At 46.7% G+C, this 24490-nt stretch overlaps 1 protein-coding gene across 4 annotated transcripts in view; it reads right to left on the reverse strand.

Moving 5' to 3' along the window:
* Positions 1-2361: 2361 nt before the first annotated feature.
* Positions 2362-24490, reverse strand: part of DDAH2 (DDAH family member 2, ADMA-independent) — a 29696-nt gene continuing 7567 nt past the window's right edge. For 3 of the 4 annotated variants that reach the window (XM_060271151.1, XM_060271153.1, XM_035107033.2), the window contains exons 2-7: positions 13212-13520; positions 11103-11202; positions 9486-9559; positions 6217-6336; positions 4831-4974; positions 2362-3865 (exon numbers count right to left, since the gene is read on the reverse strand). In XM_060271151.1, the coding sequence (XP_060127134.1) occupies positions 3749-3865; positions 4831-4974; positions 6217-6336; positions 9486-9559; positions 11103-11202; positions 13212-13517 (861 nt within the window). In that variant the 5' untranslated portion in view covers positions 13518-13520 and the 3' untranslated portion in view covers positions 2362-3748. Of the gene's footprint in view, positions 3866-4830; positions 4975-6216; positions 6337-9485; positions 9560-11102; positions 11203-13211; positions 13590-24490 lie in introns of all 4 variants that reach the window. The other variant, XM_060271152.1, reaches the window with a different exon arrangement.

Raw genomic sequence — 24490 nt, forward strand, 5'->3', positions numbered from 1 at the left:
CCATCCGAAGAAGAAAGTAAATTCAGCACCCAAAACATGGCAGGTTCTATAAACTTAGTAATTTATTCCAATAGCTGTGTAGCGCTTTCGTGTAAAATCCAGGCTGTTACGGCATGGATGAAAGGCGTGAACTTAAAAGAGTGCCTGCCTTAATTCTAGTATCTCAACAGGTAAAGCTTTCCCCCCTCCCTGCAGCACTATGCCAAGACTGCACCTGATGGATTTCTGCCTGCTGTACCTGAAACCAGCGACCCACCAAGCTGGTGTTGTGCCCTGCCAGTGGTCTGATAGGCCTTCAGTTTTCGTTTCCCTTGCCTTCTTAGGCCTGCAAGATCAGGGAGGTTGTCGTTACCTGAAAAGACCACAATACATGATGGTCTCCTCGGAAGCGCAGCGTAGCACCATCAGTCTTGTTTGTAGGCACCCAGAACTTTTGGCCATTAAAGTATTGAGATATGAGGTCTAATTCCCTTGTACTATGGTGGGTAAGATTTGTGCTTTTTATAAGTATGGATGGATGAGCATTTGTAGGTGGTTGTTTTTCCCCCAAGTGGCTTGGATGCGTTCCGCCGTTATTTGTCTCTTACTAAATTTGTAATTGCTCTGGAACACATTTGTGTGAAAGGCAATGGGAAAATGATCATCATGACAATTGCAACGACAGTAAATGATGTGCCGCAGTCACGACTGTGCTAAAAACAGGCCCCAGCTCCATTCACTTGCCGAGGCCTCGCTCAAGATCGCTACCACAGAAATACACCATTTCCGGCAGGAATCTTTAAAAAGAGGAATTAAAATTACTGTTTTTCATTACTAAAAGAATTCCTTCCAGTAGCACCTTAGAGACCAACTAAGTTTGTCATTGGTATGAGCTTTCGTGTACATGCACACTTCTTCAGATACACTGAAACAGAAGTCACCAGACCCTTATATATAGTGAGAGGGTGGGGAGGGGTATTACTCAGGAGGGTGGTGGGAATGGGTGATTGACTGATAGGAGTGGAAACCCGTTGATGACTGTTAACGACTGCAATTGGTCTTGCAGGAAAAAGCAAGGGGTGAGATGGCTAGAAATAGCTTTATGATGTATAATGACATAAGAATCCAATGTCTCTATTCAGACCAGGTCTCTCCATGGTTTTAAGTTTGGTAATAAGTTGCGATTCAGCAACTTCTCTTTCCAGTCTATTTCTGATTTTCTTTTGTAATAGGACAGCTACTTTGAGATCTTGTGTAGAATATTGATCTTTTTCCTTCTAACAGCCATCTCAAGATGATGTACATTGAAGATAATTAACAACGCAGAAACAGAAGGGTTTTTTTTCCAGCCGGAACTCAGTTCCGCCAGCTCTCAGGTGGGCACTGTTGGCATTATAAGAGGAATCGCTCATGGGGAATCCTGGCACCTCTTTTCCCCGGAAAAATAGCAATATACACACACACACACACAACTAAAACCATGCAACATAGACACTTGTGGTAAAGACCCGGTTATCTGTCTGAGAAAGTCTGTCACAACAGAACTGTCTTCGGATGTTTCCAGAAGTTGGCCATCTGTCGTATCTCAACATGAATGCTATTTTGCAGAGCAAGGGCAACCAAATGGCCGTTAGTGGAAATAGGTTGCCAACCACATTGGTGCGTACACACACACACCTCAAGTGGATGGACCTATAATAACTACACAATGCAAACGGTTACCACTTCCTTTCACATGCCCCCTTCCATTGTTATAGGGTCCAAAATTCAACATTGTTACAATGTGACACCTGGAATAGGATGTGATTAGCATCCCTCCCCCTCAAAAAAAGATATTATTATTATTATTATTATTATTATTATTATTATTATTATTGAATTTATATACTGCCCTATACCCGGAGGTCTCAGGGCGGTTCACAAAAAACAATAACCCAATAATACCTACCCCCCCCCCAAAAGAGCCACATTTTAAAAGGGTATAGGATATTGATCAGGTCAACCAAAGGCCTGGTTAAAAGGAATGTTTTTGCCTGGCAGCTAAAGGTGTATGAAGGCGCCAAGCAAACTTCCCTGGGGAGAGCATTCCACAGACGGGGAGCCACTGCAGAGAAGGCCCCGTTCTCGTGTTGCCACCCTCCGGATCTCTCAAGGAGGAGGCACACGAAGGAAGGCCCCAGAGGGTGATCTCAGATAGGTTCGTATGGAAAGAGGTAGTCCTTGAGGTATTGTGTTCCTGAGCTGTTAAAGACATTGCATTAATTACATTAAAGCAGAACCTCCCTGTGTTGAAGAGGCTTAGTCCACATGCCTTACACTCCGGAACCTAGCTTCCCCACCCATCCCACAGCAAAAGCCAAAAAGACTTATCAAGACGGTGACTTGGTTCAATCTTTTTTTATTATTAATTGTTTCAATTGATTCCACAAGGGGTTAAAGAGGCAGTGAGTGAATCTAAAGTCCTACATCCGTCAAAACGCCTAACTCCCCCCCCAACAGAGGGCGCTCCCTCTACAGATTTCAAGAACATTCCTACGACCGTGCCCCCCACCCCACTTCTGCCCCCTAACTACGTTACACAAAACACATACAACAGCGCCACTTGGAAGGAAGCAGAGCTCCTCGCCAACCCGTTGTTTTAATCTAGCTGCTCCTGTGTGGCTGCGCCGGCCTTGCAGAGAGGTTATCTGTTGAGGGTGGCAGTGGGGGAAGCCATTGTTTTGAGTTTGGGGAGCGTGGGTCTGATTCCGAACTCCCAGTCCCCAAACTGCAGCACCATAAAGAGATGGATGTGGCAGGCCAAGCAGTCACAGAAGGAAAATCTGCAGAGGTCATTCCAGATCAGGGATTGTTGAACCTGTGGAACTTGTTGGACTCCAACTCCCATCAGCCCCTGCCAGCATGGCCAACGGTCAAGCATGATGGGAGCTGTAGTCCAACAACATTCTCATTCTAGTTATTGAGGAACGGGGGGGGGGGGAAGAGTGGCTCTAGGGACACCTTCCTACACCTGACACGAATCATCAGGTGTTGAGATTCGAAACTGAACAGGAGACCCCCTAGTCTCACAACCATCCATCGTAATGTTGCCTGGTTCTTTAGCACTTGGATCACCTCAAACAATCAAACACATTGACAGCTAATTACGTCCCACCTGCTCATGTCTCCTGCTCACCAGTTCTTCCAACATGGCGGCTATGAAAGAGAAATGGCCACCATCTTGGGTCTAGTCCTCACAATGGACGCATCCCTTAAGTGCCTTCCAAGATGGCTGCCCACCAATGTTTCTCAGCACCCGGTTTAATAACACGTCCCCCTCAGCGACGAAGGGAGAGCAATGCTGCTCTTTAACGGTCCGTAACAGGCTACAAACTTGAGAGAACCTCACTATAAAAAACCCCCAGCAATCGTTGATTAAAGAGCTAGAACTTCAGGTTTCCTGCCGATGGCTTTTTCTTCAGCACTTGGAGCAAAGTTGAGCACGTATCTACTTTGGGGTAAAAAAAATTATGTATCCGTAAAGCGTACACTGTAGAAGACAGGAGATAAAAGAGACTCGTGTGGCTCCGTGGAAGCGAAGATCCAATGTAAATAAAAGAGAGAAACTGCAAGATTTAAGGCCGGTCAAATTAGCGTGTTTGGAGGTGTCCTTGCCCCACAAGGAAGCTAAGGGGAGAGAAAGTGGGGTGTCTGCACAAAGGAACCAAGAGAAGGGGTTCCTCTTGAGGGAATGCAAGAACCTGTGTTTTATTGTGGGGTTCGATAGGCACTAGATCTCCAGCTTCTTGTTGATGAGAAGAGAGCAGGAACTGAGAGTCCCACCAAGTTTGGCCACCTCAGTGCAAGCCGCAGGGATGAGGGTGTAGTCCGGAAGCTTCTGGAAGGGCTGCGAGAGGAGGCAGAGAGAAACCGGTTAGACCTCTTCCCAAAGCTATCTCCGTCCCTGCAGTGACCAAGCCACACCTGAAGCTCATGAAAAGGCAGACGGTTTTGCGCAGGGAGACAGAGCACACAGAATGGCTAGAAAGCTTGCAAAAGGCCATGCTCGAAGGTCAACGCATGACCTTTTGGCCATTACAGCATCTCAAATTCTGCCCCAAAAAGAATTGACATAAATACGTACAGTCGTACCTCGGTTCCCAAACGCCTTGGGAGTTGAACGTTCCAGCTCCCAAATGATCGAAAACCAGAAGTGAGTGTTCTGGTTTTCGAATGCTGTTTTCTTTCTTTTTTTGTTTTTGGGGAAGTCGAATGTCCGGCGCGGCTTCTGCTATTGTTTCCCATTGGAAACCAATTCTGCTTGGTTTCCAAACGTTTCAGAAGTCGAACGAACTTCCGGAATGGATTCCATTCGACTTCCGAGGTTCGACTGTACAGTATTGCTTTAATTGTTATGCATTTTTAACTGGCTAGGGTTTATGTTTTTAATACTTTGAGATGGAATTGCTTTGTTGAGTATTTTAATTAGGTATGGATTTTAACCTTGCAAGCTACTTAGATGCCATTTTGGCAAGTAAGTGGCACATTTTTATTTATGATTTTTTATTATTATTATTATTATTAATCCTAGATGCAATCCTCCTCCTCCTCCTCGTCCTTGCAGCCTGCACACCCGGTCCAGGGATATAAAATAATAATAATAATAATAATAATAATAATAATAATAATAATAATAATAATTTATTATTTATACCCCGCCCATCTGGCTGGGTTTCCCCAGCCACTCTGGGCGGCTTCCAACAGAAACATTAAAATACACTAATTTCTTAAACATTAAAAGCCTCCCTAAATATAAACCCAACCCTTCCCACCCCACCCCACCCCACCAGGTAAGGCACTCTTTCTCCTTACTTGTACGCTGTTGGGATATTCCTCAACACTGCGATGCAGAAGCACACTGCTCTTCTGACCAAGCCGAGCATAGATGCAATTCGCAGCCGGGTCATCTGGCACCGTCAGTGTTTCATAGTGGTGATCGGTCAATTGTTCCATGGTCTTCAACGAAAGAGGGTGGTGGGAAGAGAAGGGAGAAGTTCATTAACAGAGGGACTGAGGAGTAGGCCTTCACATGAGCCCCAAAGCAACTGACCAACGTCAAAACCAAGAAAGATAAGTTCAAAAAACAACACAGAGTAAAGAGCAAAGGCAGAGACCTCTTCTCCTAACTGGAAGAGCTGGTCACCCCAATAATGTGGTTTCAGGAAGAGCACAGATAGCGGGAACCAGTCGCATCTCCACAGGGATGCCGCTCCACAGAACAGGGGCGGCTACGCAAAAGGCCCTGCTTCAACTTATTGCTTATTCTTATTGCTTATTCTTCACAAATACAAAATATGTATATCATATAAAACATCCCATACCGTACCATACAATATATATATTAAACTTACATACATTATATGCAGCAGAGCAAACACAATACTGAAAACCATCATTGCTTATCTTTTTTCTTTTTCCTGCTATTACCACCCTTAAATAAGGAGAAATTGAGGTACAGTAAAGGGGGGGAGAAAAGAAAAGAAAAGAAAAAGAAGAGAGAGAGAAAGTTTATACAGTGGTACCTCTACTTACGAATTTAATGCGTTCCGAACGCACATTCGTAAGTCGAAAAAATTTGTAAATCGAATCCCATAGGAATGCATTGGGAGAAAAAATTCGTAAGTCGAAGCAATCCTATCTAAAAATTCGTAAGTAGGAAAAATCCTATCTAAACCGCATCCAAGATGGCGAATGGAGCTCCATTTGTAAGTAGAAACATTCGTAAGTAGAGGTACCACTGTACTTCCTGTTAACTCCACGTGTATAGACTTATTCTTTATACTTGAATGTCATTACCATTAGTACAAACTTCTGAAACTATTTTTCTAATACATTCTTATTTCCTTTTGCATCCTAACAATTATATTTCAACTCTGTTTCGTTTTAGTATCACTCAAAAGCTGTCATGGGCATTACATTTTTACTATATTGGCCCTGCTTCAACTTTCTGTGGGGTGTGGCTTCTGGTATCTGTGGGGTGTGAAGGAACAACTCTCATACGGGACTCAGAAGGGATAAAGGCTTTCTTGGAGTGGAGAGGAGGTGGAGCCAAGTAGCCCACCTAACCCAGCATCCTGTTCTCACAGTGGCCAATCAGATGCCCCAAAGGGAAGCAGGAAATGAGCGTAACAGTGTTCTCCACTCCTGCCTTGCCGCTCTTTCTCGGGAGAGGCCCCCCTGGGAGGTTGTAGACATTACCTTCATGGCTTTCTTGGCCACGTCGCTGCTGCCAATGACAACCGTTTCAGAGCCAGCCATGCTGCAGAATCTGCGGAGGTGCAACGTACCCGAGACAGGAACTGTAGACACCGCAAAATCCTGCACAGAGACATTCCGTAAGACTTCCGGGCGTCCATGCCACACAGTTGAAACCAAGAGCTCCACCCACTCACCCATTCTTCCCCTGCACAGGACTGAAAAAGGGCAGGGGTGATACAAGTCCCAACAAGAGACGAATGGCTGATGAAGATGATGGGCTATGCCGAAAAGGTGAAAATGACCAGGAAAATCAGAAACCAGGAACTTTAAGAAGGAACGGGGGGGGGGGGGGGATGACAACGTACTTAAGAGAACACTGTAAACAACTAAAAACTTTGGCAGGATTTGAGTAACGCTTGTAATGTACTAAAAAGTAAGTTAAAATGGATTATTTAAGAAAAATAGAGAACATATGTGAAGCAGTTGAAAAAAGATTGAAAATTGTAACCATGGAAGGGTGGAAGAGTCTAAGGATTCGGGGAATTCTAAATGATGATGGTGATGTTTAACGCTTGAATTGAAATTTGCAATGTAAAACTAATAAAAAAAGATTATAAGAATAGAAAAGGGCAGGGGTGAGAAACCAATGGGAGGCTCCATACAGGTTTCTAACAGGGAACTGCTGATGAGGTGATTTTTCTCCTGCAAGTAAAGCCCTAAATGACCTCATCCCAGTATACCTGAAGGAGCATCTCCACCCTCATCATTCAGCCTGGACACTGAGGTCCAGCGCCGAGGGCCTTCTGGTGGTTCCCTCACTGCAAGAAGTGAGGTTACAGGGAAGCAGGCAGAGGGCCTTCTCGGTAGTGGCACCCGCCCTGTGGAATGCCCTCCCATCAGATGTCAAGGAAATAAACAACTATCCGACTTTTAGAAGACATCTGAAGGCAGCCCTATTTAAGGAAGTTTGTAATGTTTGATGCTTTATTATGTTTTTATATCTGATTGAAGCCAGTCTGATGAGTAGGGTACAAATACAACAACAACAAACAACAAACAACAAACAACAAACAACAACAACAACAACAACAACAACAACAACAACAACAACAACAACAACAACAACAACAACAACTCATTTGGAGCTTTCTTTTTATACCTGAGGATCACACAGGGTGAGACTAATTATATGGCTGTGAGCTGCTGAAAAATATTTCTATTTTGGTAGTCGCCCTTTCACAACGTGGGGGAGCAGCATGTTTTATAAATTTATCCAAACGCACAGGCAAAGGAAAATTAGAAAGAAATGCAGCCCCCCCCCTCCACCACCAGCCAATAGTTGCTTTTTCAGTGGGTTAAGGAAGAATCGCAATATGAGGACAAGGATATGGTTAGGAACTGTTCATCAGAGCTCCAAGGGTGTCACACATTCTGTGGGTGTGCTTATGATATGTGGGTCACATTGGGACGTGGAGCGAGGAAAAATAGCTGAGGAGACAGTGGAAAGGTTAAGCAGTAGGGAGGAAAGAAGTCTCTGTTCATTTCTTGAATAGTTTTCAACGTGGGGGATCTCAGTAGAAGTTGGCTCAGCAGCGGCCTTGAAAGACAGATTATCAATCTTCCCTTTAATGTGCCACCACAGGAGACTACTGGTTATATTTCCGGGGCACTCCATCTATTCATGCGGAGCGTTGGGGGGTCCAACAGATGAACTAAACATGCGCCAGCCTTGTGAATAAGGCTGCAAAAATGTTTTACTAGTCTGCTGGGGGTTGGCAGAGGAAGGGCAGAGAGTTCCATCCCTCCTGCAGCAGTCTGCTCAAGAAGTTGCACAGAACTGCCTACACTCGCCTGCAGGCAATATCCTTGTCACTTACGGGTACCAGGCTGCTGCTTAAATGGAAGGTTGCTGTACACCTTAGAACTGGGGTGGATCTGATTGCTAAGAACTGAAAACTACAAACATTACCAACGATTGACGACTGGCAGATGAAGATGATGGAATTTATGGAACTGGCTGAGATGACCGGAAGAATCCGCAACCAGGGAGAGGAAGCGATGGAACAAGAATGGAAAGACTTTAAACTGTATTTAAAAATATATGCTAAAGTACCATATTAGATCAGAAATTAAGTTGTAAATAAACTGTGGAATTTAGGATTTTGCGATTTGATAGGAAGAAAATAAGGATAGGTAAGGTGATGAAAATGATGTAGAATTTGCTAAATATAAATGTGTTAAAGAACCACAGGGAGGGAAACCCGAGGAGGTCCCATTATACCATGTGAAGTGATATGAGAATTGTTACTGTATCTGTTTTCTTTTCTTTTTTCCTTATATATTGTTATTTTTGTGAAAACACTAATAAAAATATTTTTTAAAAAAAGAACTGGGGTGGGAAGCAGAAGCAGAATAGCAACAACTGAATAGCTAGGAACCACAACTGCGCAGGTTTGGGGCAGGGATGTAGGGAAGGTTTACCATATTTTTCACTCCATAAGACACACTTTTTTCCTCCTAAAAAGTAAGAGGAAATTATGTGTGTCTTATGGAGCAAATGTGTGGTCCCTGGAGCCAAATTGCCCAGGGGCGAAAGGCAGGTCGTGCTTTTTTTTTTTTTTTTAGAAAGAGCTAAAGGCTAACAAGAGGGGAAGAGAGCATTGAAAGGAACCCACTCAGCAGCTGATTGCAAGAGATCGGGGAGGGAGATAAGGGAGCTAGCTCCCTTCCCGGCCCCTTGCCTAAGGCCTCAGTTGTTGTCTGCAGAGGGAGGCATGTGACTGGCTGATTAGCTTATCTATCTGGAAACTGTAGAAATGGGTCCCTTTCCTTTCCTAGAGAAGCTGCAGAACTGTGAGTTGAACCCCATAAAAACAGGACTTTTCCCTTTGCAAGAAAACTCAACAGCTTTGAGCTGATCCTAAAAAATGGAGCTTTCCCCCTTTGCAAAAAAAGATGCACAACTGTGAGCTGACCCCCCCCCCAAAAAAAACAGGGCTTTTCCCATTCGCAAAAAAGCTGCACAACTTTGAGCTGATCCTTTAAAAATATGGAGCTTTCCCCCTTTGCAAAACCAGCTTCCTCAAATATTTAATTGGGGGGGGGCAAGGCACCTAGGCCTCTAGGAGTTGGCTGCTATGCCTAGGAAAATTCAAGAAAGCAAAATATTTTTTTTCTTGTTTTCCTCCTCTAAAAACTAGGTGTGTCCTATGGTGAGGTGCGCCCTATGGAGCAAAATAAAATACGGTAGTTCCAAGATTCCAGCTCACCCTGAAAGCATCCGCAACCATCTCTGCTCCTCTGTGATTAGTCCACTTGGAAATGCCCACGAAGAACTCTCTACCTGTAAAAGGCATTAAGAAGATGGAGAATACCAGAACCAGCAATAAGTCAAGGAGCAAGCCAGATTCCTGAGCATTAGCTCTCCCCAGACCCGCATAACAATGCTGCTTTAGCTCTTTCCATCTCAGATCTGACTACGACTGCAGCCTTAAAGCTACAATCGTGGAATGTATGTGGAGAGGAGAGAGGGCTTCATTTGCACCAGGCTTCTGCCCTAAAATGCCTTTACAAATAGCAAGAGGCAGTCCTGGAACATACAGGTGAAACTCGGAAAATTAGAATATCGTCGAAAAGTGCATTTATTTCAGTAATGCAACTTATGATTATTATTTATTTTTATTATTATTACAAATGCTTTCCTTTGGAAATTCCACAGTAATAAAACAAATAGTTACAATAAAATAAAACAAACAAAAATAAACATCGCTATTACATTTCATTAATTATATTCCATTTATAATAATGATAATGATAATGATAATAATAATAATAATAATAATAATAATAATAATAATATTTTTTATTTGTACCCCGCCCTTCCCAGTCAAGACTGGGCTCAGGGCAGCTAACAACAAATAATATCAACACAAGTATAAAAGAAACAATTCAGTTAAAATGCAGATTAATACAATGTTAAAATTCAATTTTAAAATTAAAAATCTACGAATAAGATAAAACCATTATGAAATAAAACCTTAGGGGAGGGTAACCGTGGGGTCAGACTGCGTCAGTCCGAAGGCCAAACGGAACAGCTCTGAACAGAGCATTCCACCAGGTCGGGGCCAGTACTGAGAAGGCCCTGGTCCTGGTCGAGGCCAGCCTAACCACCTTGTGACTCGGGATCTCCAATATGTTATTATTTGTGGACCTTAATGTCCTCTGTGGGTCATACCGGGAGAGGCGGTCCCGCAGGTACGAGGTATTGACCCGCCTAACGACAAATAATTACAATTACAACAAATAAAGGCTTGACATATCTTGCTTTGCATGTCATGCATCGATCTCATATATTGGTTTCACCTTTTAAGTTGCATTACTGAAATAAGTGCACTTTTCCCACGATATTCTAATTTTCCGAGTTTCACCTGTACAGATCCATACTGGCGAGAGAGCCTCTGAGCATGCATTAAGTGCAGCTCCCTCCCTCCTTGAATGCCCACCTGCAGACATCTGGGATTGGAGGGCAAAGGATTTTCAGGCCAGTGTCTATGACTTCCAGGCAGCTTTGAGTGGTGTGTGTGTGTGTGTGTGTGTGTTTTATTAGAACAGAAACTAACCAGCCACCAGGGGTGGGGGGAAACCCTCAACAGAATCTCATCAAGTTCTCCCCTATGCTTTGTGCTACCATCATCATTTACATGGCACTTCCAATATGAAAAGTGGTTTCGAAGGCTTAGTCACCCTTACCGCAGAACAAAGAAATAAAAACCCTGTGGTGTACTTACTAATTCCCATTTTATCGGAGGCAAAGTTCCCTCCATCTTCTGGACCTCCCCCCTCCTGAGATAAGGGCCACCGTCCTCAGGGACAGAGGAGTCATTTACCTGTGAACAGGACATCGCTCCCATCCAAGGTGGCTCCTTCATCCGTAACCTCCACCACTCGCAGTTTTAGCTCCTCCAAGACCTTCTTGACGCTGCTGATCTGGAAAAGCAGCAGGGATAGAGGAAGAGATCAGACATTTTCTAGCGCATCCGCTTTTCTTAACACCTCTTCATGCAACTCTCAACCCAGGCTCGGCCTAGTATACCTGAAGGAGCGTCTCCACCCCATCATTCTGCCCGGACACTGAGGTCCAGCACTGAGGGCCTTCTGGCAGTTCCCTCCCTGCAAGAAGCGAAGTTACAGAGAACCAGGTAGAGGGCCTTCCCGGTAGTGGCGCTCACCCTGTGGAACACCTTCCCACCAGAAAATAAACAACCATCCTTCGGGATAAAGGTAACGGTAAAGGGACCCCTGGCCATTAGGTCCAGTCGTGACCGACTCTGGGGTTGCGGCGCTCATCTCGCTTTACTGGCCGAGGGAGCCGGCGTACAGCATCCAGGTCATGTGACCAGCATGACTAAGCCGCTTCTGGCGAACCAGAGCAGCACACGGAAACGCTGTTTACCTTCCCGCTGTAGCAGTACCTATTTATCTACTTGCACTTTGACGTGCTTTCGAACTGCTAGGTTGGCAGGAGCAGGGACCGAGCAACGGGAGCTCACCCCGTCGCAGGGATTCAAACCGCCGACCTTCTGATCGGCAAGCCCTAGGCTCTGTGGTTTAACCCACAGCGCAACCCGTGTCCTTCGGGATATGTAAGCTAAATTGCCTCGGGCAGCAAAATGTCTTGGGCCAAGCCAACACTGTGTCAACATGATAATGTGTGTACAGAGTAGTCAGCAAACTGGATCTATTGTGGGGCCTTTGCTTCAATATTTTCCAACTTGCACAAGAGCCTTTTTTTAAGGACCCCCCGAGCTTGCTCCAAGGGAAACTCAGTACTTTTCACGTTCCTTTTATTTAAGCTGCAGAAAGGCATTCTGCAAATGCTTGGAAGCCCTTTTCTAAGGGTTTCAAAAGGCTAACTCCGTTCTGCTGAGGCGGGTGGGGAAGGCATTCCGCGCATGCTCAGAGACACCAAAAATGAGGAGTTTTTTAAAAAAACAAAAACAAACCAGAAACAAAATAAAGATGGCAGCCTTGTAATGTACAGAATATGGCATGGAAACAACAGTTAGACCTTCATGGATGAAGGTGCTCCAAAAGAGAGGAGAGCAATATATTTATTTTAACTAAAAGCATAAGAAGAAAAGCACAAGACAGAGAGAGAGATCTGGCAGTAATTAGTGCAGAGAGGCAAGAAAATGTGGACCCTTTCCACTTTAAGGGGTGCCAAATATTCTCCAGGGCTTGGGTGGAGTGTGTATAGACACTTCTATATTCGGCACACTGCACTGGAGGAGGGAGATGGGTCATGAGAATGGCGGGTGGCCGGGCGGGTGGGAATGCGGCACGATGCCAACTGGCGAGGCAACCACTCAGGCAGCTTGCCTCTATGCTCCGAGGACACGGGTGAGATTAGTCCCAGAGGTTCCTACAGAGGAACAGATGGGACCTGCGATTGACAGGGTTTAACTAACAGCTAGCTGCCGACCGGCTGCTCCCCCCCCTGCCCCCCACCCTTTTGAAGGCAGCAAATCTACTAGGAAGGGATTGGAACCTTAACAGGGCAATGCTGTGCATGTTTACTCAAGAGCAAGACTCGGCCACAGATGAGGCTGGCAAATGTATTTACCGTAAGGCCGTTTGCAGCCCCATGGAAGGACAAACTTTGAGAACGCTCCCGACTTATTCCTGTGACCTTACCACACCCTCAATAACGGCCCGTTAAAATTAAAAATCAACCCTAGCACAAGCACTGTGCTTATAAACGGGCATCAGAGGCTTTAAAGGGAGGGCGCATGCTCACTGCTAGGCTAGTAAATAGCCGTTTCCTGGTCAGCCAGGGTGCTTCAAAACTACCTCCAGGCAACCAGGTGGGTACATTTTGCGGGGAGTGGGAGAGAAATGGCTTCCGGCGAATAAAAAGTGTATGCTCGTAAGACGACCGGCAACCTCGGCAGATTTATTTGCAAGGTGATTCAGCACAAACGAATTGAACAGCTTACCTCGTCCCGCCGCGACGGCACCCATGGCCGCGTGAGCAGCGCGGTGTCTCCCTGTATCACTGCCAGGTCCCCCACCAGCGTGGAGCAGGGGAGTCCCTCGTCCGCAGCCAGTTCAATGACCTGCAGCCCTAGCTTCTGGCGCAAGATGCCCGTGTAGACGCCGTACTGCCGGTGGGCCTTGGCCAGGTCCACAGGCTCAGCCCCGCCATCGGACGTGTCTGCCGCTGTCTCTGCCGTGCCAAAGGAGGAAGGGATGCAGCGGACAATGGCATGGGTATACTTGCCAAAGGAGGAGACGCTGGCCATGGTCTGGAAGGGAGGCACAGAGGAATGAACCGTTGAGCTGGCTGGCTGGCAAGCTGCTCCTCTCGCTGAAGTCTGAGAGACAATACAATGAATTGGCCCGGTCAGCTCTTGAGAACGAGGGAGAACCACTTCAGTGAGCTTCCTGGCCCAGTGGGGACTTGAACCTTGGTCTCACGAGTCCTAGTCCAACACATACCCTCCAACTCCCGGATTGAAAAATCCGGGATCAGTGGCGGCGCAGCACCGGAAGTCACTTCTACGCATGTCCAGACATGTGTAGAAGCGACTTCCTGTGCCGGCGCCGCTCTGCACATGTCTGGGCACCGGAAATAGGGCGGCACCGGAAGTTGCTTCTATGCATGTCCAGAGATGCGTAGAAGGGACTTCCGGTGCCGGGCCGCCCGTGTCTGCATGTCTGGGCACCAGAAATCTGCGCATGTCCAGACATGCACAGACAGCTGGTAGCCGGGACATGGCCTCCGGCAGGAGCTTTACAGGACATTTACGGGATATAATCAATTCGGGATAACAGCGGGAAACGGTAACAAAATACGGGGGATTCCCATGAAAAACGGGAGACTTGGCAGCTATGGCCCAACACACCAACCACTGCACTGAGAGTCAGCATGACAGGAAGCCAGGAAGTTCTGGGTTCAAATACCTGCTCGGTCATGAAGCTCACCAAACCTGTCATGCCGTATCGGGCCTACCCACCTCATAGGGGTGTTGCAATGATAAAGGGGAGGGGGGTCTCTCCATGCCCTGAGCTTTCTTAGGGGAGGAGCAGGGTATATACCCAGCTGTGCGTGACTCAAACGCGTCTGTCATTCTAGAACGAGCGGTTGGGTCCATTTAACAAGTATTTCCCAGGAAATGTTAGGATACCGTTTCCGAAGGCATAAGATGGCTGGCAAACAGCATGGCTGGGGGACAAAGGTTGGGAGTAGGGCTGGGCAACACCAGCTTTTCGTCGCTATGTGTCGCCAGGCAAACATTGCGATATACTGACCCATCGCAATGCTGAAAAGCAGAGGGAGGAACAAGCTGCAGTGGTGGTTTCACCCCAGAGCCTTGCAGGGCCAGGACCAACACAGCTTGTTCTTCCCTCTGCACGCCGGGTGCTGGCAGTAGAGGGACCCAGGAGGAATTGCGGTTTCACTTTCAATACACCGCTGGGTGAAGGCGCCTATTGCGCTCTGGCCCTCAAACCAGTCTGGGCATGGCAATGAATCACTACAATGCTCAGGGCTGCTCAATAGGTTAGTCTTAAGCGAGCCCCTTCTTCCAAATGATTCACCTCTGAGCTATTCATTCATTCATTCATTCGATCTCTTGCCCTTCACTATAAGGGTCCCAGGACGAGTGGAAACAGCAAAGTCAGAATAATGTAAAAATATAATAAAAACATCCAACCATACACAACAATCACTGGGCTGTGGCGATGAGAAACACCCAGCCATGTACACACCCTATTATCAAAGGAAAAGTTCTGGTTAATTGAAGAAAAGTGCTGGAATCGCAAACACAGTCTTCTATTCATAACAACAACAATATTGATATGCCACTTAATGCCAAAATAAGCTTCTAAGCCGTATGTGAAGTACACATAGAAGATACACAAACATGGAAGTAGGAACATGCATAATTAAAACGTCTCCACCTCCATCGTTCTGCCCGGGCACCGAGGGCCTTCTGGCGGTTCCCTCGTTATGAGAAGCCAAGTTGCAGGGAACTAGGCAGAGGGCCTTCTCGGTGGTGGCGCCCGCCCTGTGGAACGCCCTCCCAACAGATGTCAAAGAGGAAAATAACTACCAGACTTTTAGAAGACATCTGAAGACCAGCCCTGTTCAGGGAGGCTTTTAATGTTTAATAGATTACTGTGTTTTATTTTTCTGTTGGAAGCCGCCCAGAGTGGCTGGGGAAACCCAGCCAGATGGGCGGGGTATAAATAATAAATTATTATTATTATTATTATTATTATTATTATTATTATTATTATTATTACATTCCTAATTAAAATAAGCAATAAGACAGTCCCGTTAAAAACAACACAGCAATTAAAACAGGAGGCTCACATCGGAAGATCAAGGGAGCACCAGTGTAAACAGCTGCCTTTCCAAAAGCCAGCAGAATGCCAATACAGTACGGATGGAGCCTCTCGTACGCAGAGACAGACCCCTGGCCCTACTAGCCTGCTATTGCTAGTCAATTCATAGGGGACGTGGTGGTGCTGTGGTTTAAACTACTGAACCTCTTGGGCTTGCCAAACAGAAGGTCGGCGGTTCGAATCCCCATGACGGGTTAGCTCCCGTTGCTCCGTCCCAGCTCCTGCTAACCTAGCAGTTTGAAAGCACACCATTGCAAGTAGATAAATAGGTACCGCTGCGGCGGGAAGGTAAACGGCATTTCTGTGCGCTCTGGCTTCCGTCACAGAGTCCCATTGCACCAGAAGTGGTTTAGTCATGCTGGCCACATGACCTGGAAAACTGCCTGCGGACAAACACCGACTCCCTTGGCTTGAAAAGCAAGATGAGTCCTGCACCTTAGAGTTGGATTTGACTGGACTTAACCATCCAGGGGTCCTTTAACTTTATCTATAGTCAATTCTATAGCAAGAATTGATGCTTTTGAATTATGGTGCTGGAGGAGACTCTTGAGAGTCCCATGGACTGCAAGAAGATCAAACCTATCCATTCTGAAGGAAATCAGCCCATAGCGCTCACTGGAAGGACAGATCGTGAAGCTGAGGCTCCAATACTTTGGCCACCTCATGAGAAGAGAAGACTCCCTGGAAAAGACCCTGATGTTGGGAAAGATTGAGGGCACAAGGTGAAGGGGAGACAGAGGACGAGATGGTTGGACAGTGTTATCGAAGCCACGAACATGAGTCTGACCAAACTGCGGGAGACAGTGCAAGACAGGAGTGCCTGGTGTACTCTGGTCCATGGAGTCACGAAGAGTCGGACATGACTAAACGACTAAACAACAACAAAAGTAGCAGCTGTCAGCCACAGAAAGGGGATGAGTACCTATTACCTCAGGCTTTCCCAAAGGCATGGGGGGAAATGTACCCATTGCCCCATTCCAGACTGTGCAGAAAATGAAGCTAGGAATCTAGTTGAGGATTGCATCCCCTGCTCTCTTCTATTGGATTGTGTGTGTGTGTGTGTGTGTGTGTGTGTGTGTGTGTGTGTGTGGAGTAGGTCCCAGATCAAAGGTTCTAAGGTTCCAGCAGCTCCCAGCTTCCTGGGAGGTTTCAAACAGTCTTCCAAAGGCCAATCAATAGCGCCACAGGACAATAATAGATTCCACTCAAGCACCAAGCTGATTAGGTAATTGCTTCCAAAAGGAAGCCAATCAGCAAATCAATGCCCTGCGTTTGGGACTGGCCGCTGGGCTGTTGCTGCTCATTGCACAAATCAGTCACGAGCTGAGCACTGAACAGCCCAACATCTGGAACTTTTCAGCATTCTTTAGAGCACACACACAAAACCAAGGCGTACAATTTTACATGCACAAGGCTTGCGAAAATTTGGTTCCAAGTACTGTACACAGATGCTGCCAGACGACATCTCTGGGGCCGAGCAGAAATATCCATAGGTCAAGGGGCACCACTTCAGTGGCCTGCAGAGCTCTTTGCTGCAATTTATGCAAACTACCCAAATCGGCACCAGTTCCATCCTTTTAGCAGATTGCAAAGACCCGGGCAGCATTAGCACAGAGTCTGAGGAATGCTCACGTGAGCTGCTCCAGTTTGGTTTGCAAAGTTCAGCGCGTGAGGGGCCTGATCTTTGCAAATTCCAGTGCAAACTGACCTGATCCACAGTCCAGGTTGGAATGCTGTTAACCTTTGGATTTTGCACGTCTCCGGCTTTTGCAAAATGTGTGTTTTAGGATCAAATCTGTTTAGAAAGGTGTGTTTTGAGCGAAAATATTTAAATACACACACACACACACACACACACACACACACACACACACACACACCTGCAGATTTTCCATACTGACATTTGCAAACTGTTGCAGAAATGGGGTGGACCTGTACGTGGATTGATACAAACCCGAAACAGACTGATCCATCCATTCCTGTGTGTTATGCATGCCTCCAAATCCCATCAATTGAGTTTTCTACTGCCCACCCTGGATTTCAGAGTTTCCTCGTTTTCTTTCCATGCAGTAAAGGTAAAGGTAAAGGGACCCCTGACCATTAGGTCCAGTCGTGACCGACTCTGGGGTTGCGGCGCTTATCTCGCGTTATTGGCCGAGGGAGCCGGCGTACAGCTTCCAGGTCATGTGGCCAGCATGACAAAGCCGCTTCTGGCAAACCAGAGCAGCACATGGAAACGCCGTTTACCTTCCCGCTGTAGCGGTTCCTATTTATCTACTTGCATTTTGACGTGCTTTCAAACTGCTAGGTTGGCAGGAGCAGGGACCAAGCAACGGGAGCTCACCCCGTCACAGGGATTCGAACCGCCGACCTTCTGATCAGCAAGCCCTAGGCTCAGTGGTTTAACCCACTGCACCACCTGGGTCCTTCCATGCAGTAGAAATCCTCAATTGTTCAATTCCCAAATGCTTTCCAAAGTACTTGGGGGGGGGAGAGAACACCCCATGCACAGCTTTCAGTTCCACATCTTCTCTAGTCTTCTATACAGTGGTACCTCGGTTTACAAACAGTCCTGTTTACGAACGCCTCCGTTTATGAGCGCCGTGGACCCAGAAGTGTTTACATCCGGGTTCCACAGCATTGGATGCACAGACGCGATCTGCGCAGCTCGCACATGCGCAGAAGCACTTTATTGGCGCTTCAGGCATGCGCAGTGCAAATCACTTTTGGGGAGCGAATGCCTCCGTTTACGAATGCCTCCGTGGAACAGACTGCATTCGTAAACCGAGGTTCCACTGTACTGCATTAGGGGTGAGCAGACTATGGGCTTTTGGGATCTAGTAGAAACCTGTGGGACCCAGGTGGCGCTGTGGTTAAACCACTGAGCCTAGGGCTTGCTGATCAGAAGGGCGGCGGTTCGAATCCCTGTGACGGGGTGAGCTCCCATTGCTTGGTCCCAGCTCCTGCCAACCTAGCAGTTCGAAAGCACGTCAAAATGCAAGTAGATAAATAGGAACCGCTACAGCAGGAAGGTAAACGTCGTTTCCATGTGCTGCTCTGGTTTGCCAGAAGCGGCTTAGTCATGCTGGCCACATGACCTAGAAGCTGTCTGCGGACAAATGCTGGCTCCCTCGGCCAGTAAAGCGAGATGAGCGCCGCAACCACAGAGTCGTCCGCGACTGGACCTAATGGTCAGGGGTCCCTGTACCTTTACCTAGAAACCTGTAATCCCTCAACAAGAGTGTGCAGAGGAGGGCAACCAAGATGAGAGAAGAGTCTGGAAGCTAAGCCTTATGAGGAGCGGTTGAAGGAGCTGGGAAAGTTTAGCCTGGGAAAGAGGAGACTGAGAGGAGATAGCTGACAATGGGTATCCTATCTCAAGGGCTGTCCTATGGAAGATGGAGCAAGCTTGTTTTCTCTGCCCTGGAGGGGAAGACTCGAACCAATGGATTCAAGTTACAAGAAAAGAGATTCTGATTAAAACACCAGGAAAAACTAAGAGCTGTTTGACAGTGGAACTCTCTCCCTCGGGAGGCTGTGGACTCTCCTTCCTTGGAGGTTTTGAAGCAGAGCTTGGGTGGCCATCTGTCATGGGTGCTTTAGCTGAGACACCTCCATTGCAGGGGGTTGGACTAGATCAGGCCTCCCCAAACCGCCCTGGCAGGTGCTTTTCCAGCCATTCTGCCATTATTAATAGGGGGGGGGAATAGGGATATACCGGTAGGTGCAGGTGACAAACACAAACAACCAACCTCCAGAGGGAAAAACAGGGCTCATATGGCAGGACTCTAATTGGCCCATTCCGGACGGAGGCATCCTAGGCAACTGCCTGGCCAGGTGTAGTGGCTGACGTGAGCCGCAATAAGCCAGCTCCCCACCGATTTATAAAACCAGCTTATAAAAAAATGAGGGGCTATGTGTTTGCATCTCTCTCTTTATATAGATCGTGGAAGCATGCAAGAAAATTGTTGAAACTTCATGAAATTACAAAACCGTATTTTTTAAAAAAAACAAAACAAAACCTGAGAACAAATGAAGAACACGGAAACAAATCAATTCTCTAAAAACAGAAGCACCGTCAGCAGGAGGATAAGGCTACCGGTGGCTACTACTAGCCACAATGACTATGTTTCACCTCGCACCCTGGGGAAGGTCACACTCGGTGCTGCTAAACAGGGTGGTTTGACTTCACCCCCCCAGAGGCACACTCCAATGCTTCTCGAGACAGACAGGTGCCAACAACCACCATTGCCAAAGGGAAGCATGACTCTGAATGGTAGTTGGTGAGATTCGAAAGTGGGGAAGAGAGACTGGCTTGCAGGCTTCGCACGGGGGCACCTGGGTGGCTGCTAAGATAACAGGCTGCTGGACTAGATGGGGCCCCCTTTGGCCTGATCCAGCAGAGCTCGTCTTAAGTTCCCCCTCAAGGCATCTTAGCATTTTTATTCACAGATGACCCTCTCCCCCCCCCCGCCGTCCCCTCCATAAAAGGTAGCTAAGTTTCCTCCCATCACAGAAGTCCCATCATCTAGATCAGGCATCCCCAAGCTGCGGCCCTCCAGATGTTTTGGCCTACAACTCCCATGATCCCTAGCTAACAGGACCAGTGGTCGGGGAAGATGGGAATTGTAGTCCAAAACATCTGGAGGGCCGAAGTTTGGGGGTGCCTGATCTAGACAGCCTAGTAATCCTTGCTTACAGATCTGCTGGGTTCCGTGGTGAACTTCCAGCCGTTTTCCAAAACAGAAGCACAACACGGTGTTCTCCGAAAAGAAGAAAGAGAAGGTTCTTTTTATTGTATGTGGTGGTCCTTGTAGTAAGGTTAAAGCTTACTGGGGAACGATATATAATGAATTGAAAATGATGTTTAAAATACCGTATTTTCCCGTGTGTAAGATACCCCTGTGTATAAGACGCCCCCTATTTTGGGGGACTCAAAATTAAGAAAATGCACTATGCACTTCTTCGGCGATCACTCATAGCCAAGTAAGATTGTCTTCCATAAAGACAGTTTTAACAATGAGTTCATAGGTGACTGTGGAGGCCCATTCTGGATCCACACATCCTTCCACAGTGGGGACACTGGTTTCCGGGCGGGAGTTGATCACGATGTGGATTTGCCAAGCGTGCCTTCCTCTTAGCACGTTTCTCCCTTGCATCCCGAGTTCGAGTGTCTTCAAAGCCTATGACACCTTTGGTAAAGGCTGTTCTCCCGTGTATAAGACCACCCCTTATTTTAAACTTCAAAAAAATAGGAAAAAATGTAGTCTTATACATGGAAAAACACAGTAACTTTTATTTAAAACAAACCAGAAGCCTTCCTTTTGGGAATTATAGGGACAGAATTACCTAAATTGTATAGATATTTCTTCATCTATGCAAGAATGTTACTTGCCCCAAAATGGAAAGAAGACATCCCAGCTGTTTTCCAAAACAGAAGCACAACATGGTGCTCTCCGGAAAGGAATTTCCAATTTCTGCACTAAAAATAAAAAATTAATAGCCAGCTCGACAGGGATTAAGCTGATGTGTCACAAATACTTCTTCAAGGCAGGGACACCCTGACTCATCTGCCTGAACTCCACTCCTCATCATGTCCCAATTCCTGCTCCACTTCACGGTGGCCCAACATTTCTATATATTTACGTTGTATCATAAGTGGAGGAGATGCTACAATCCTACATACACTCAGCGGAACTTGCCTCTTGAGTAAGCTAGCATAAGTTTTCATGTAATTACAGTATTTATTGGAGCACTTATGCCCACCTTTCTAAGGCAGAAGGAAATTCAAGGAGGCTTTCGAATGGGGATGTCATAAATAATAACCTCTCTTTCTGATGTTCAGCGGTGAGTGTCACAGCAGCCATCCATACACAAGAGGTATCAGCAAGAGGTACTATTCTGTTCTGCTTTTATTCATATGCAAACCACATGCAAGATGGAAGTGTAGGATACAAATGCTTTAAAAGAACCAATAAATAAAACCCAGGGTTTGCAAATGTAACCCACCTGCAAAAATTGGGGGGAGATGCTACAGAATATCAATTGATGGTTTGGCGGGTGGGGGACAGAAAATCAGGAGGAAATGAGTTACAGGTAGGTAGCTGTGTTGGTCTGAGTCGAAGCAAAATAGAAAAAAAATCCTTCAGTAGCACCTTAAGGACCAACTAAGTTTTTATTTTGGTATGAGCTTTCGTGCGCATGCACACTTCTTCAGATACCTGAAGTTATCTGAAGGTATCTGAAGAAGTGTGCATGCACACGAAAGCTCATACCAAAATAAAAACTTAGTTGGTCTTTAAGGTGCTACTGAAGGAGGAAACGAGAAAGTGAACAGAGGACAGTGGTACCTCGGGTTACAAACACTTCGGGTTACAGACTCCGCTAACCTGGAAGTAGTACCTCGGGTTAAGAACTTTACCTCAGGATGAGAACAGAAATCGCGCGGCGGCGGCAACGGGAGCCCCCATTAGCTAAAGTGGTACCTCAGGTTAAGAACAGTTTCAGATTAAGAACGGACCTCCAGAACGAATTAAGTTCGTACGGTAACCAGAGGTACCACTGTATTCTGAGAGGGGCCACTCTAAAATGCAATGTTTTGTTACAGGTCTTGCTTGTAGCAGTAATAATAGTAATAGTAATAATAGTAGCAGTATACCTGAAAGAGCATCTCCACCCCCATCGTTCTGCCCAGACACTGAGGCCCAGCACCGAGGGCCTTCTGGCGGTTCCCTCATTGCGAGAAGAAGCCAAGTTGCAGGGAACCAGGCAGAGGGCCTTCTCGGTGGTGGCACCCGCCCTGTGGAACGCCCTCCCACCAGAGGTCAAAGAGAAAAGCAGCTTACTGTACCAGATTTTTAGAAGACATCTGAAGGCAGCCTTGTTTAGGGAGGCTTTTTAATGTTTAATCAATAATTTTATTTTTCTGTTGGAAGCCGCCCAGAGTGGCTGGGGAAACCCAGCCAGATGGGCGGGGTATAAATAATAAATTATTATTATTAATTATTATTATCATTATCATTTTAAAAAAAACAACTATTATTACCAGTAGACAGATCCCTGTCCCCAAGGAGCTTACAATCTAAAACAGGCAATGTGGAAGGCAACAAAGTAGGGGGTGGCAAACCTCAGGATCAGGGGCCAAGTGGCCCTTCGGGCTTTCCATCTGGCCCCCAGCACGTTCCCCAAGGCATGCCCCTCACCAGCCCTGTCTCCACTTTATACTCCAGTCCTTGTGCCTGGCTGCAACGTGGCCTTCAATCCTGAGAGTGACCTTTGCTTGCCTGAATGGGTGCATGTGTGTGTGTGCGTCAAAACATCTTATCTATGTGGCTGGAATGTAGCTTATAGTAGGAAGGTAAGAAGAGCCGCTGTCCTCCCCACAAAATTACCTCCAGCCCCACCAATTGCTACCATGGAAAACCCAGGTTTCCCTTGTTTAAACTCGGGGTGGGGGAGGGTTTCTCCCGCCCTGCAACAGAAGAGCGAGGAAGGAGGAAGAACAGCAAGGAACCCCAATTCCCCCTTAAAAATAAAATGTTGTATCCAATGTTAATCCTACTCAGAGTGTACTAATTTAAGTTCATGAGCACAACTGAAGTTATTGATTTCAGTGGGTCTAACTCTGAGTAGATGCTCAGCTCTTAGTCTCCTCTTTTTCACCTAAACATACCCAACTCCCTCAACCATTCCTCATAAGGTTTGGTTTCCAGAACCTTGATCATCTTGGTCACCCTCCTCTGCACACATTCTAGCTTGTCAATATCCTTTTTAAATTGTGGCACCCAGAACTGGATACAGCACTCCAGGTGTGGGCTGACAAAGGCAAGTGGGACTAATGCTTCCCTTCATGTGGACACTATACTTCTGTTGAGGCAGCCTATAATAGCATTAGCTCAACACATATATGGTCCATTGACTGGTGTGGTTAAGGCAGTGTTTCTCAACCTTTTTTGGGCCAAGGCACACTTGTTCCATGAAAAAAATCACGAGGCACACCACCATTAAAAAAGTTAAAAAATTTAACTCTGTGCCGCCCTAAATTGACTATATAATTATGACTGTAAGAAACACTTGCCAATTGCTGTGTTGGTTGCAATCTCCTGTAATAAGGCTTCACAAGCCGCTGATTTCTCTGCCAGCACAATCCTTTGCTCAGCAAGTGTTCAGGTTGAGCTCATCCAGCCAGGTTCTTTAAGTTTGTCTAAAACCACCCTCCCGTGGTGGTGGCTGTTGAGAGCTGCGCTCGCTCCGCGTCGTGACCCGGCCGGCTTCCTTTCCGGCGGGTCAGTGTTGCTTATTGGCGGCTGCCAGGCATGTGACAATGCAAATCGCCCTTCTCGTCGCGGCACACCAGCCAGCGTCTCGTGGCACACTAGTGTGCCGCGGAACAGCGGTTGAGAAACGCTGGGTTAAGGCATGCAGGTTTGCCTGCTGTTCAGTTCTGTGCTAAGATAACCCACCTTAGGAGAGTATGATGCAAGGCCAAATGACAATCTCACTTATCTTTTAGATAGAAATACACAACCAACAGAGATCTCTATATTTGTTGTTTAGTCATTTAGTCGTGTCCAACTCTTCGTGACCCCATGGACCAGAGCACGCCAGGCACTCCTGTCTTCCACTGCCTCCCGCAGTTTGGTCAGACTCGTGTTCGTAGCTTCGAGAACACTGTCCAACCATCTCATCCTCTGTCGTCCCCTTCTCTTTGTGCCCTCCATCTTTCCCAACATCAGGGTCTTTTCCAGGGAGGTGGCCAAAGTATTGGAGCCTCAGCTTCAGGATCTGTCCTTCCAGTGAGCGCTCAGGGCTGATTTCCTTCAGAATGGATAGGTTTGATCTTCTTGCAGTCCATGGGACTCTCAAG

The sequence above is a fragment of the Zootoca vivipara genome, chromosome 2, assembly GCF_963506605.1.
Source record: "Zootoca vivipara chromosome 2, rZooViv1.1, whole genome shotgun sequence".
NCBI lineage: Eukaryota > Metazoa > Chordata > Lepidosauria > Squamata > Lacertidae > Zootoca > Zootoca vivipara.